Source organism: Rutilus rutilus (genome assembly GCF_951802725.1).
Source record: "Rutilus rutilus genome assembly, chromosome: 18".
Lineage (NCBI taxonomy): Eukaryota > Metazoa > Chordata > Actinopteri > Cypriniformes > Leuciscidae > Rutilus > Rutilus rutilus.
This window is the reverse complement of record NC_140231.1, coordinates 6,157,684-6,170,812: the sequence shown is the minus strand read 5'-3', so window position 1 is coordinate 6,170,812 and position 13,129 is coordinate 6,157,684. Positions and strand designations below refer to the sequence as shown.

The 13,129-nt window shown below is 38.7% G+C and overlaps 1 protein-coding gene across 1 annotated transcript; it reads right to left on the bottom strand.

Moving 5' to 3' along the window:
• Positions 1 to 6,868: 6,868 nt before the first annotated feature.
• On the bottom strand, positions 6,869 to 7,775 carry LOC311276605 (leucine--tRNA ligase, cytoplasmic-like). The gene is made up of 3 exons (XM_084386391.1): positions 7,715 to 7,775; positions 7,506 to 7,588; positions 6,869 to 7,161 (listed from the first exon to the last, which is right to left on the bottom strand). Exons 1-3 carry the CDS (start codon positions 7,738 to 7,740, stop codon positions 6,980 to 6,982), a joined length of 291 nt encoding a protein of 96 aa, XP_084242517.1. The 5' UTR covers positions 7,741 to 7,775; the 3' UTR covers positions 6,869 to 6,979.
• Between the last annotated feature and the right edge of the window lie 5,354 nt (positions 7,776 to 13,129).

Here is a 13,129-nt window from a genome sequence, read left to right as displayed (position 1 = left end):
ATATTCAACAATATTATTGATCTGCCTTACTTCAGGTGGATGCAATTTTCTTCTAGAAACAAACTTTGTTGTATTATTTTCATGTTATCACTGTGAAGCTGTGAAATTGTTAGCTACAGGTATCATGAAATCAGTAACACTTTACAATAAGGTTTCATTAGTTAAATTTGTTAACATGAACTAATAATGAACTGCACTTCTACAGCATTTATTAATGTTAGTTAATATTCATTTCAGCATTTACTAAAACATTATTAAAATCAAAAGTTGTAGGCTATTTGTTAACATTAGTTAATGGCATAGTTAAGACTGTGACATAACATGAACAAGTAAAAAACAGGTGTATTATTATTAACAAATACAGTAACAAATGTGTTGTTCACACATTGTGTTAGTTAATACATGAATAATAAACAAATGAACCTTATATTGTAAAGTGTTCCTATGAAATCAAAGATATAAATTCATTAGCCTACAATTTAGAGTAGATGTTTAGTAGTTTTGTGTAGTTTTCAGCTTGTGTATCCGCAGTACTAGTTTCCGTTTGTCTTTTTGATTGATGAATATAAACTACTGCCACCTACTGGTTTGGAGAGTTATTTCCTCTCTGTTGGCTGCAGTTTTGAGCTGTGTTCAAGCATATTAAAGGTTTTTCATTTTAAATAATAAAAATGCACTTTAAAAAATCTCTGTTACGATGACATCGATTATACCATTTCAATCCGAGCACGAGTCAGATGATGAAACATTGGAAGAACTAGTTATTCAACCCGAACCTCCATCGCAAGGACGACTCGAGCAGGACATTCCTCAGTGATATATTTGTTCGTTTAAGGTACATTATGAGATGTTGCAACTGTAATTACTCACAATCAGCATTAACAAAAGTAGGTCTATCAACAAACCGATGTGTATATTTCCAATTTATTGCAATGCACATGCAGGAACTGTATCAATAACGGTGAATACGTTCGCCCAGCACTAACATGAATGACTGATGTAACAAACTGTGTATAACAAATATTGCTCCATCCTTTATCTTTACTCAAAGTAGTGAGAACGACAGACAATCTGCATTAATAGACACAGTTTTAGGTAATAGTGGCCCACAGCTGCTTAGCAGAAGTATTTCAGCAAGACAGTAATAACGTCGGTGTAACACAGTTCAGATGTTATGGGAAGAAGGAGGCGGGAACCGGCGAACATTCAAAGACTTTAATAAAATAAATAAACAAATACAAAGACGAAAGTAAAGACGGCAGTACCTCACGGTCGACTGCCGCCACACATAATAAAACAAAACATCAAAAAAAATAGTCCAGGCCTGTCCTCTCTCGATCTCCACTGTCGTCAATCCTCCTTTTATGCTTCCGCTCCTCCGTGAGAGATACGAGACCGGTGCGTCTCGCAGGTGTCGCTCATGGCATGTCATCATGCCACAGCTGGTTAGCCGGAAACTTACACATTATAAAAAACAAAACTATTTTGAACACCCGATAGAAAATATGTAGAGTTCAGATGCAAAAGCCTCTAAGTGCATATATATATATAGTAAAAGCTTAATTTAGGCTTAAATTGCAGCTTTGGTATACAGTACATTCTGATATTTATTATTGATAATATATATATATATATATATTTATATATAACATTTTCAATTGTACTCAATTTAATATCATGTTTTACATTATATTACTGCTTGATTCAATATTTTACTGTATAGAGCACTGCAGTGATGGTGTATTTTTGTAGTCCAGCCCTAGGAAAGTTGGCATCACCCTGGTTCCCTCAACAAAAACCCAATAGGATTTTTCCATTGGCTTTTGGAATATTGCAAATAAGCTCTGTGAACAATAAAAGCTTGTGATACCTATATGTTTTGTTCATCATAATAATCTTCACAAATCAATTCAACTTTTATGAATTGTGAAGGCAAAATACAATTGTCAGAAGTAAAAAGTTAAACGTAGGTTATAAATCAGGGCCTAAAATTAACACTCGCCAAGCGCCATATCCGAGTAAAAATGTATATGGAACTGTGTCAATTGCCAGTTGGCCGGCAATATTTTTATGAATTCTAACAGTGCAATGTTGAGAGAACATGAACGGGAGCCAGCGCTGCATCTAAGTATTCAAACGCAAGAAAACATGAAAGGGAACTCAATTACTTGCACGCTATGTGAGAAGTTTGAAAATCCGAACCATGTGCCCACAAAAAGCCACATCTATAGGAAAGCAAACACACAAAATGTGGGACGAAACTGTGTGATGTTACAGAGCTCGTGGCAGAAACTTTGATGATTTACAATATTGTAGTTGTCTTGAAGAGCATGCCCAACTGCTTGCTGAGACGTGCCGCGCCGTCCGTTCGGTGGTGCCTTAGCTACAAACATGTCCTCTCGGCGGGAGCTATGTAAAATCGTGCCATTTTGTCCCTCATTTGGGGTGTTTGGCTTTCCATACACATCTCAGACAGTGCAGCAATACTAGAATAAGCTCCCCTTCCATCTCAGCAAGTATCCTAATAAACATAGTCTGTTATCTACTGAGTGAATGTAAACAGTTGAGAAAGAAAACACATGTATTAGTATTGAATCCATGCATTCTTTAAGTGACAGCAGCCTAATATTCCTGCTGTTGTCTGATTTTTATGTTAATCAAAAAACAAAAGACAAAAAAAAAAAATCTTTAACTGTTTGTAACACAATAAGCAGTGAAGAACTTGGTGAAGAAATGCGGTGCACGGGATGACTGACACACAGAAAGCCGCGTCTCTCAGCATGCGATCGCGAATTCAGTTCTTTCACATCTCATTGAACTTGAATGGTCAAATGCACACGCAATTATGTCAAAATGCCCATCATGTGGAGTATTTATGTAAACGCAGCCGGTTATGTTTCAAAGTGAAAGTAAACAGCTGGGTGTAAACCGGATGTCTGTCAGTATGATGGATCCGTGTGTTTGATCTTAAAGTGACAGCAGCCTAATTGCCTAATAGTTGCGCTTAGAAAGCCTCTCACCTTCGAGAATACAAAATGAGCCAATGGCAAGAAAATGCCATGGGTCTGCGGAATTTGCATAGCGTAACTCCGCCTTATCTCGTGGGTATATAACGTAGTACGCTGCAGTTATGTTTTCTCGCTGAGGAGCCGAGACTGAACTCAGGCGTTCCAGCGGTACAGCGGAACTGGCAGGGAGACGTAACGTCTCCGTTCCCTACTCAGGGAACGAGGGTTACATACGTAACCGAGACGTTCCCTTTCGTGGTCACTCCGAGATACGTTGTGACGACAAATGGGGTTCCCAGTCTAATCACGCCACCTCGGCTGTCTTCCAGTGCCCTGCGTAAGTCTGAGCTCCCTGTCGTGAGACTAGCACGGACGAAGGACTCCTACTTAACACAGGAATACCAAGGTACACTGGAAATACACATGTGGGGGTTGCCCAAGGGGGGAACCATGCACATGGAGGCACCTAGCCAACGCGAAAGCTGCTGCAGGCAAAAGTCTGGCGATGGCGTCAACAGTGCTGGAGGAACTCAGGGCTTCTCGGAGAAGCTCACCTGAGGAGAATATCGCACGTATCCAGTCCGAGGAGTGGAATGGCGAACAAGTGAAGACACCTGAGCAGATCCTAGTTACTGGCTAGTTGAAGCAAGTACACAGGAGGATACTGGCTCCACTCGGAGATTGTAGAATCTCACGAATGTGTTGGGTGTCGCCCAGCCTGCAGCTCTGCAGATGTCTGTTAGCGAGGCGCCATGCGCTAGAGCCCAAGAGGATGCCACACTCCGGGTGGAGTGGGCCGTCACACCAAGGGGGCATGGTCGACCTTGCTGCTGGTATGCCAAGCAATGGCGTCCACTATCCAGTGAGACAACCTTTGCTTGGAGAGAGCCTTTCCCTTCAGCTTCCCACCATAACAGACAAAGAGCTGGTCTGAGGTCCTGAAACACCGCGTTCTGTCTACGTAAGCACGGAGGGTGTATCCAGGCTGGGGTCTCAGGATCACGTGAGAATAGGCTGGCCCGAATTCCAGGCACGCTTCGTCAAGCGAAAATGCCTGCAGGTCCCCTACCCTCTTGATGGAGGCCAATGCAACCAGGAGCGCTGTCTTCAATGACAGGAACTTAAGCTCCACTGATTGCAAAGGCTCAAAGGGAGCACTCTGCAGGGCGGATAGAACCACTGCGAGGTCCCAAGAGGGTACGAGAGGAGGATTTAGAGGATTTTTTATAAAAAACGATTTAATTATTATTATTTTTTTATACATTTTGTGGAGTAAAAATGTCCAAATGTGGAGTAAAAACATTAATAAACTGAGTACAATTACGTTTGTTTATTTATTTATTTATTTATTTATTGTTGCCTGGGGTCTCTGAGATATGTACTTACAAGGCATTTGCCCACCGGCAACTATAGTTGCCATTTGGACTTTTGACGAATACAACTTTTGAAGTATACAAAAAACTATACATCTCTTGTAAGATTTGTTTTGTTTGGGTGATTCTAGAGACCTTCATGATTATGTAGATATATACAGTGCCCTGCACAATTAATGGCACCCCTGGTAAATATGATCAAAACTGGCTGTAAAAAATAAATCTGCATCGTTTATCCTTTTGATCTTTCATTCAAAAAATTTGCAAAATTCTAACCTTTCATTGAAGTAAAAGAATTGAAAGTGGGGGGAAATCACATTATGAAATAAATGTTTTTCTCCAAAACACGTTGGCCACAATTATTGGCACCCCTAGAATTTTTTACGAGTAAAATATCTCTGAAGTATATTCCCATTAATATTGACCTTTTTTAGTACACCAGGGTGACTAGGAACATGAAACTGTCCAGCTATGACTTCGTGTTTCACAGGAGTTTAAATATGAGGAAACACAAAGGCCAAATTCCCTTAATCATCCATCACAATGAGTAAAACCACAGAATATAGTTCTGATGTGCAGCAAAAGATTGTTGAACTTCACAAAATAGAAAGTGGCTGTAAGACAATAGCTAAAGCATTTTGACCATCAGGGCAATAATTAAGAAGTTCCAATGAACTAAAGATGTTACAAATCTGCCAGGAAGAGGACATGTGTCTATACTGTCTTAATGCACGGCGAGGATGAAAGTTTGAGTGGCCAAAGACTCTTCAAGGATCACAGATGGAGAATTGCAGAGATTAGTTGAGTCTTGGGGTCAGAAAGCCCCCCCAAAAAAACTAAAAAAAAACCTACATCCCCACATGTTGTTTGGGAGGGTTTCAAGAAAAATCCTCCTCGCTCCTCCAGAAACAAACTCCAGCAAATTTAATTGTCAGACACGACTGGAACTTCAAACGGCACAGGGTTCTGTGGTCAGATGAGACTAAACAAATAGCTTTTTGGCAGCAAACCCACCAGATGGGTTTGGTGAACACAAGGATAAAAAGTACCCCATGTGTACAATTTAATATACTGTTGGATCTTTAATGTTGTGGGCATATTTTTCTGCTGGAGGTCCTGGACTTCTTGTTCAGATACATGGCATCGTGGATTCTATCAAATATCAACAGATAAAAAATCAAAAACTGACGCCTTCTGCTAGAAATCTTATAATGGGCCGTGGTTGGATCTTCCATCAGGACAACGATCCAAAACAAACATCAAAATCAACACAAAAATTTGTTGCGGAGCACAAAATGAAGCTTCTGCCATGACCGTCCCAGTCCCCTGACCTGATGAGTGGGCTGAACTGAAGAGAAGAAGCACAAACATGGATCTGGGAATCTGAAGGATCTGGAGAGATTCTGTATGGAGGAATGGTCTCTGATCTCTTGTCAGGTGTTCTCCAAACTCATCAGGCATTATAGGAGAAGACTCAGAGCTGGTATCTTGTCAAAAGGAGATTGCAAAAAGTATTTAATAAAAGGGTGCCAATAATTGTGGCCAACGTGTTTTGGAGAAAAACATTTATTTCATAATGTGATTTCCCCCCCACATTCAATTCTTTTACTTCAATGAAAGGTTAGAATTTTGCAAATTTTTTGAATGAAACATCAAAAGGATAAACGATGCAGATTTATTTTTTACAGCCAGTTTTGATCATATTTACCAGGGGTGCCATTAATTGTGGAGGGCACTGTATATGTCAACAAAAAATACTTATTAGTAATATGAAAATGACCTTTCTTTGGGAGGGTTTGCCTTCGCCATGCTTCCTGGAAGTAGGGGTTGGAAGTTGACAGGAAGGAAATGAATACCTGTTTTTTTTTTCTTGAAATCCTTTTTTTGGTTGTTTGCTTGCATGTCACTGAGACATAAAACATAGATAACATCTAGAAAAATACGAAAATGACAACTATACGCCTGCGACTATAGTTGCCGGTGGGCTTAAATGGTTTTAAGTCACCGGCCATTGGCAGGCGTGGAATAATCTTTGGGCCCTGCAATAAACAAACTGCACCACGGACACATGACTTCAACATCACCACCATTAAGCTTCGACAATTCTTTCAGTCTTTATTTACAAAACATTTTCCCTTAAGGTTTGAGTTAGAATGGTTCCAAGAGCATGACTACAAACACAATGAGGCTGTGAAAGCGGACTAGTGAGTAGAATAGTTTACATGTACAGCTGTAGTTCTCTGTAGTCCCATTTAGTCACTTGTTAGCAATCATATTTACTTTTTCACTTAAAACACAAAAGGAGGTATAACTGATGTGTTATATGTTGCAGAATAAAACATTTTGAGGTCTGTTCAACACAGACCTTATTTCAGACATTTAACCAAATATCCGTTCAAAAAACTTTTGGCCAACAAAAATACATCATTCCTGCAGCACTCTATTTTAATATTAATTAAAGTAAGTGGTCATACCCCATGCTAGTGGTAAAATGTCAAGGCAAAAGCTGAATAAATGAGGAATATGGGAATAATTTACACATAAAATAAAACCAGACTCCAAATAGAGAGAGAGTCTAAAATAATTTACTTTCCATTTTCATCTTTTTTTTTTTTTTACTTTCAAACCATTTCTGGAATAACTGATTCCCAGTGGGGAGGGTCCTTGTCCATTGAGAACTCCTCCCTGGAGGAGATGTGCCACGGTGTAGAAGGCCATATAGATGGTGGAGTCCGACAGGGACTCAATGAGCCATTGTTCATCCCATGGCAACCGGGTTCCTATGGGAACCAAACACATAAAAGAACTCCAAAATCAAATGTTCTCACTAAGGAGCAGCAAGAAAATTGCTGATGGTATCGCTGAGTGGTTTGGGGGCAAGGGAGGAGTGAGAAATAAGAGTATTACAAAAGAAATATAGATGGGCCTTGTCCTTACAAAAAGACTTTGATTAAGATAAGCTTCACACAAAGGTGGACATCTGAGGTGATTTCAAAAGGATGCGTGCAAAGAAAACTGTGCAATTTGCCTAACTATTACAAGCAATTTAATCCAAAAGAAAAACCGAACAGGATACAGAAAAGTTTGCAACAAAGCCACAATGGCAGACATAAGCAGGTCTTACCTAAACCATACGTTCTGGAACAGGCATGCTCCTGAAGCCAAGCCAACGCTGCTTCAAAGTTCTTTCTGGTTTCATCACAGAACCTGAAGAGAAAAGCATAACGTCAATATTCACATATTAATGAAGCTTCTCCAGCGAGAATGGCACCCCAAAGCAACATGACAATTTTCCACTGCAATCTCCTCAATGCCACAAAGTGCAAGACTTACGTCTCCAGATCCTCCAGGACACCCATGGCTTGCTTTTTCCATTCCTCATTGCCATAATCCAGATACCTGCCAGATAAAGACCCCAGTCACTGTCTGACAAGTCAAATCCATCAGGGACTCCGCATGGCAAGTAAAATCACATTCTCTTATTGCATCATATTTGATATGCAAAGGTCTAAGGCCTCTAAATTATCAACATGATCCAAACTGAAAAAAATGTACACAATTTACAACATTCCTTCTGTCGTCTGATTGATTGCTTATACTTTTTTAGCAAGTAGATGGTCTTTTAGTATCATTCTCAAATCCTCCACCTTCAGGTCATGGTTCATGTGTCTTTTGCTGTGAAATCTTTACTGATTTTTATAAAGTAAACGAAAATTAAGATAAACTTTTAGGCTATATTGTTGGAAATAAATTAAGATAAACACTTGCTGAACTGAAGTAACTTAGGTTTATTTGATTATCTATATATAATTTTACATTTTTTTTTAAATCATGTTAAAGGCACAATATGTCATTTTCGCAGTAGATGTCGCCTATTCAAATCAAAGGCGTAGCTTGATGATGCAGTTTTCCTATTCACCTCCACAGCCGATGGAAAGCAATACTCAGGCAGAAATTAGTTAATGGATGAACTAAAGTATTAAAGTGTAATTAACGTTACTGTGGTATGAAGCAGGGTGGGGCAGAGAGCCCAGGACATTTTACATTGCTGTGTTTATTGTGCTTATATGCCACAGTCGGACGCTGCCGCTCCTTTCGCTTTTTTAATGTTCTTTTACAATTAAAGGTATAGTTGTGTTTATTGTCTGCCTCCATCTCCATTTAGCCCAGAACACAGCATTGTTTTAGATGTTCGTTAATTTCAGTCGCAGAATACTTTTTATTTTATATATATATATTTAGGTTCTGTCCTAATAATGACAGTGTGACCACTAAGTGAACCAGGATTAAATGTATTGTTTTCTTATTTTGGTCCAGATCAAGTAAAACAAAGTTCACTAAAGTTGTTCAGATGAGCACATGATCACAGTTGAGGTCAGAATTAATGGCACCCTTGGTAAATCTGATCAAAAATGGCTGTAAAAAAAAAAAAATCTGCATTGTTTATCCTTTTGATCTTTCATAAAAAAAAATGCAAAAATCGAACCTTTCATTGAAGTAAAATAATTGAAAGAGGGGGAATCACATTATGAAATAAATGCTTTTCTCCAAAGCACGCTGGCCATAATTATTGGCTCCCTGTTATTAAATACTTTTTGTAACCTCCTTTTTCCAAGATAACTGCTCTGAGTTTTCTTCTATAATGTCTGATGAGTTTGGAGAACAACTGACAAGAGATCAGAGACCATTCCTCCGTACAGAATCTCTCCAGATCCTTCAGATTCACTAGTTCATGTTGGTGCTTCTCCTCTTCAGTTCACTCCACTCATTTTCTATAGGGTTCAGTTTAGGGGACTTGGACGGTCATGGCAGAAGCTTCATTTTGTGCTCAGTTACCCATTTTTGTGTTGATTTTGATGTTTGTTTTGGACCGTTGTCCTGATGGAAGATCCAACCATGGCCCATTATAAGATTTCTAGCAGAGGCTGTCAGGTTTAGATTTTTTATCTGTTGGTATTTGCTAGAATCCATAATACCATGTATCTGAACAAGATGTCCAGGACCTCCAGCAAAAAAATAGGCCCACAACATATAAGATCCCGCAGTATATTTAACCGTAGGCATGGGGGACTCTTCATCCCTGTTTGCACCAAACACATCTGCTGGGTTTGCTGCCAAAAAGGCCTTTTTTTGTTTCATCTGACCACAGAATCCAGTCCCTTTTGAAGATCCAGTCGTGTCTGACAACTGAATATGCTGGAGTTTATTTTTGGAGGAGCGAGGAGGATTTTTCTTGAAAACCTCCCAAACAACATGTGGTGATGTAGTGGTTGTTTGATATATTTTTTTAGGCTTTCTGACCCCAAGACTCAACTAATCTCTGCAATTCTCCATCTGTGATCCTTGGAGAGTCTTTGGCCATCTCAAACTTTCCTCCTCGCTGTGAATTAAGACAATATAGACACACGTCCTCTTCCTGGCAGATTCGTAACATCTTTAGTTGATTATAACTTCTTAATTATTGCCCTGATGGTCAAAATGGGGATTTTCAATTCTTTAGCTATTTTCTTACAGCCACTTTCTATTTTGTGATGCTCAACAATCTTTTGCTGCACATCAGAACTATATTCTTTGGTTTTACTCGTGATGGATGATTAAGGGAATTTGGCCTTTGTGCTTCCTCATATTTAAACTCCTGTGAAACAAGAAGTCTATGCTAGACAATTTCATGTTCCTAGTTCCTGGTGTGCAAAAAAAAAAAAAAAGGTAAATATTAATGGGAATATACTTCAGAGGTATTTTACTCGTAAAAATTCTAGGGTTGCCAGTAATTGTGGCCAATGTATTTTGGAGAAAAACATTTATTTCATAATGTGATTTCCCCCCCACTTTCAATTCTTTTACTTCAATAAGGTTAGATTTTTGCTACATTTTTAAATGGAAGATCAAAAGGATAAACAATGCAGATTTATTTTTTACAGCCATTTTTGATCATATTTCCCAGGGGTGCCATTAATTCTGACCACAACTGTAAGTAGTTATCTAGCAGAGATATCTAAAGAAAACATGCAGTATTGAACCAGCAACCTTCAGATGCCACCCATTGGCATAATTATTCCGCTTATACTACGGTTACCACACCTCAAAACATTGTTCAGATAATGTATTTCAATACGTTTGTCAGGTTGTTGTCCTTAAAACACTCTTGTGTGTAAGACTAATTTCATACGTATCTAAGCCCAATCCATTGCTAACTCCAAAATGTCTCAGAAATCGCTTACTGCACCTTTAATGTGCTGCTTTTCACTGAAGCACACACACACACACACACTCATCACTCGCACACAGAAATCGTTGTGCACACAGAGACATTCAGGAGGACAGAAACTTGTCAACGCTGCCCTGTGACTTTTATTAATTAATCAACTTTGCTACTGAATCGCTACATTATATTAATTAGCAGTATATTAATGCAGTAAGGTTACATTTATTTTACCGAATCATAACATTTATTTGAATGATTTAACCTATTGAGAGAGAATGCATGTGTGAATTCCCTGATTCTGTGCAGAATTTCTTTCTACTAGCAATGAAGCTGCGAGTTGACTTATTTAAAAAACAGCAACGTTGTCACGCTCTGGCTCCGTGAGGCACGTTCAGGAAGACAGATCAGGATTAAACAGTATTTATTCACGAACAAGACACGTACCAAACTTAGCAACTGTGTTGACGAGAACTGACAAGGGAGAACTGAAACTGGGGAGACTATAAACAGACAAATGAGGAGACAAAGTGACAGCAGCTGCACACGGTGAGTGATGATGTCTGTGATGAGGATGATGAGACAGAAGAAAAAAGCAATTAAAAATAATTGTATTATTCTTATAATTTAAGAATGTTCCCTGAATCTGGGCCCAGGGCTGGGTATTACTGTAAAAGTATTGTAAGCCTAAGTAGATTGTAGAACCCAATGTCACCAATGGCCTTTACGATCCATTTAGTATTACGAAGCTTTTTGGGAACGCAGCTCAGGAACTCTCACACAGTGGGAGTCACTGGACCAGCGGGCTTTTCTTATTTATGTGCATTGCATGGGGACTTTAAAGTCACCATGAAATCAAAATTGACAATTCTTAATTTTTAGGGAATATTGCGGTGCTTATTATAAATGATATATCACAGCAATAGCAAACCACTACAATCTAATGATCCAATCAATTCCCGACAGACAAAATCAAGTCCTTCCCTACATTTGTCCTTATTCGAGAAGCTGTTTACTTCAAAATAAAGAAGCAAAGACTATCACATGCAAACGTTTTATTTTTATTTTAATTTTTTTAAAGCCGTATGGCTCAAATGGTAGGACCATTAAATCTTGAATTCTTCCCTCTCAAAGCCTAAAAAAAAAAAGTTCAGGCAGTACATTCATCTTATCTGGAATAAAGTTAACTATACAACTGAATCAATAAAAGAAAATGAAATGCCATAAAACAACTAGCCTACAACACCTTCTTCTTTTTAATGTCCCTCAGAGCCGTGATGTCATCAGGCGCATCTGACGGCACACTGGTGACAACTCTCCAAACCTCCCATAATGAGATAACTTACTCTAAAAAAAAATGTTTCAACATTTCTAACATTTCTAACGTATCAATTTGGAGCCCAGGGTATAAGAAAAAGAATAACTGCCGAATCACATTAGGTGAGGAGCAGTTTGTGATCGGAGTGATGTGGTCCGCACAGCCTGAGGGAACATTCATTACGGTCATTTCCATATTCCATCTCTCCTAGCTTCGCTGTTCTCCGCAATGACTGACGTCGCTTTCACTTTGGCTTTTAAAAACACATGGTATTTGCCCTGCGGCCCGTTCAGAGATGCATCTTGTCTGTGCAGGGGTAATGTGATGCGACGATATTATGGGGTGTTGTCGGGTACCTTTGTCTTCTTTAATGGTGAGCATTGGCAGGGCATAAATGGTTCAATGCACCGCCCAGGATGTCCTGAAAGATGGGAGAGAGAGAGAGAGAGAGAGAGAGAGAGAGAGAGAGAGAGAGAGAGAGAGAGAGAGAGAGAGAGAGAGAGAGAGAGAGAGAGAGAGAGAGAGAGAGAAGAGAGAGAGAGAGAGAGAGAGAGAGAGAGAGAGAGAGAGAGAGAGAGTAAACATGCACAAGCTGGATTCATTTTTATGTAGTTTCTTCTTTTTAAAAAAGTAAAGAAAACATGTTAATATTACTGTTATTTTATATTATAATAGAATCATGTAATGTAATAAAAATGTATAATATGACAAATCACACAAAACAATATTCTTTTCACATTTTCATTGAAAACAAAGAAAATGCAGGCTAGTATTTTTAGGACAAAGGCACATTACAATAATAATTAATAATAATATTGCTACTATTATCATCATTATTAATAATAATAATATTAAAGAGACCATATGATTTTAAAAGGTCATTATTTTGTTTATTTGCTGTACTAGAAAAGGTTCATTTGCTTTAATGTATAACAAACACATGATTTTTACATACTGTACATTATTACACCTCTATTCCCAGGCTGTCTGAAACGCTCTGATTGAGTTCCAGTTTCTACAAAGTCCCTCCTTCTGAAAAGCCTAGAATGCTCTGATTGGCCAATTGATCCAGTGCGTTGTGATTGGCCAACACCTCAAGCATGTGTTGGAAATGTAACCCCTCTTACCATAATCAAGCTTCAGCTTCAAATGCTTCTAATGCAATTGTAAACACAAAGAGTTAATAATGTCGAATGTATTAATGCATCAGTTCAAGCAGAGCCGTCCC

Bases quoted from the DNA above. Each gene is read 5' to 3' on its own strand.
- LOC311276605 (XM_084386391.1), bottom strand. From the start codon at position 7,740: ATGGGTGTCCTGGAGGATCTGGAGAC. The intron at 7,589-7,714 runs GTAAGTCTTGCA...TTTTCTCTTCAG, and splicing joins GTCCTGGAGGATCTGGAGAC to GTTCTGTGATGAAACCAGAA. The intron at 7,162-7,505 runs GTAAGACCTGCT...TGGTTCCCATAG, and splicing joins TTCCAGAACGTATGGTTTAG to GAACCCGGTTGCCATGGGAT.